Here is a 1,441-nt window from a genome sequence, read left to right on the forward strand (position 1 = left end):
CCCATCGTACTCTTTTATGCAAAATGACGGTTTTGTCCCTGCGTCCTTCCGAAATTCGCTACAGTCAGGGCACTATCGCCAGGTGCTTTAAAAATGGACGCCATTCTGAAACACCGATCGGACAGACATTGGATGATCTAATAGAACACAAATGTACCATTCATGATATCAAAAAAATTACCGTGACTTCACGTGACGGAATTTGGTATTCAGGAGACAACAGACGACTATGGGTGTTCCGAAAATATGAAGAACTTGGAATCATCGACAGAATTTCCGCAAAAGAAGGGTATGTTCATTCGCAAAAGTTCACAACTGACAACCATGGTGTGTCAGTACGTGTTCGTGGGGATCCTGGTGGACAGGTATGGAGGAATTTTAAAGAGCTGATTATCAAAACAACTGAAACATCAAAAGCTGTTGACATCAGGGAGTCTAAGGCTAGTACACTACAAAATAACAATTCCGTGGTAATATCACTTGTGGAAGATGACATACAGCCATCAAACCATGAACTGTGTGATTTTTCTGAAGAGTTGAAAGCCAGTGTCATGATAGAACCTTCGCTGGGTAAAGGATATTCAGAAGAAACTGGTTCTTGTCTCGAACGTACTTCATCCTACGTGGAGGATGTTACAACAAAGGGGCAAGAAAACCTAGTAGATGCTGGAAATGAAGATGACCGCCAGCATGTCTGTAGGACCAATGACTTACCTTCAACAGAAAGGATGACTTTTCGGTCTACTCATGATTCAAATTGTATAGTGTCAAACAATAACTACGTAAGTGCGAACTTGTCTTTGTTGGACGGCTCTCCAGTTTCCAGTCACCATTCGGTGGATATCCAAACTATCCATTTAACAGTGAGCAGACCTGGGCAATCTGCTGATAGACAGAAACTTACAAAACTGTGTCTAACGCGTATTTCAGAAAAGTGTATTACTCCACATTGTATATGTTTTATATTTATTGCAAGTATTGTGTTGATGTTTTTGTATTTTGCTATTTTGGTTTTCACTTGAAAATAAAAGAAGATGTATTGAAATATATTTCATATGATTTTATGTGCAGTGTAATTCACATAAATACATGACACAGAAACAGAAACACCGAAGGAAGAATTTTTCCAACGGCGTCTTAATATGACATGAATGCAATCTGATACTTTGATCTCAACGTCTTTTAATTCTTAATGGAATTAATATTTTCATGAAAAAGTTTTATATACATATATAAGTGTTACTTCTAAGTAAATAATTACATAATCTATAATTTACCACATAACTATGCGTTGGAATTCATTTGCAAGTATATATCATAAGTGATGTGGAAGATAGGAAAGTATATACCGGTATTTTAAGATTATCTAACTTTCCGCCCGTTTAGATGTCTTTTCGTTCCGTTGTTTCCATCCTAGACATTATTTTAAGGATGTCATATA

At 37.0% G+C, this 1,441-nt stretch overlaps 1 protein-coding gene across 1 annotated transcript; it reads left to right on the forward strand.

The window, feature by feature from the left end:
- Window positions 1-1,022, forward strand: LOC117315771. Its single transcript, XM_033870172.1, has one exon. The coding sequence runs from the start codon at window positions 24-26 to the stop codon at window positions 1,020-1,022; it is 999 nt and encodes a 332-aa protein (XP_033726063.1). The 5' UTR covers window positions 1-23.
- The last annotated feature ends 419 nt before the right edge of the window (window positions 1,023-1,441 follow it).

The sequence above is a fragment of the Pecten maximus genome, chromosome 1 (genome assembly GCF_902652985.1).
Source record: "Pecten maximus chromosome 1, xPecMax1.1, whole genome shotgun sequence".
Classification (NCBI taxonomy): domain Eukaryota; kingdom Metazoa; phylum Mollusca; class Bivalvia; order Pectinida; family Pectinidae; genus Pecten; species Pecten maximus.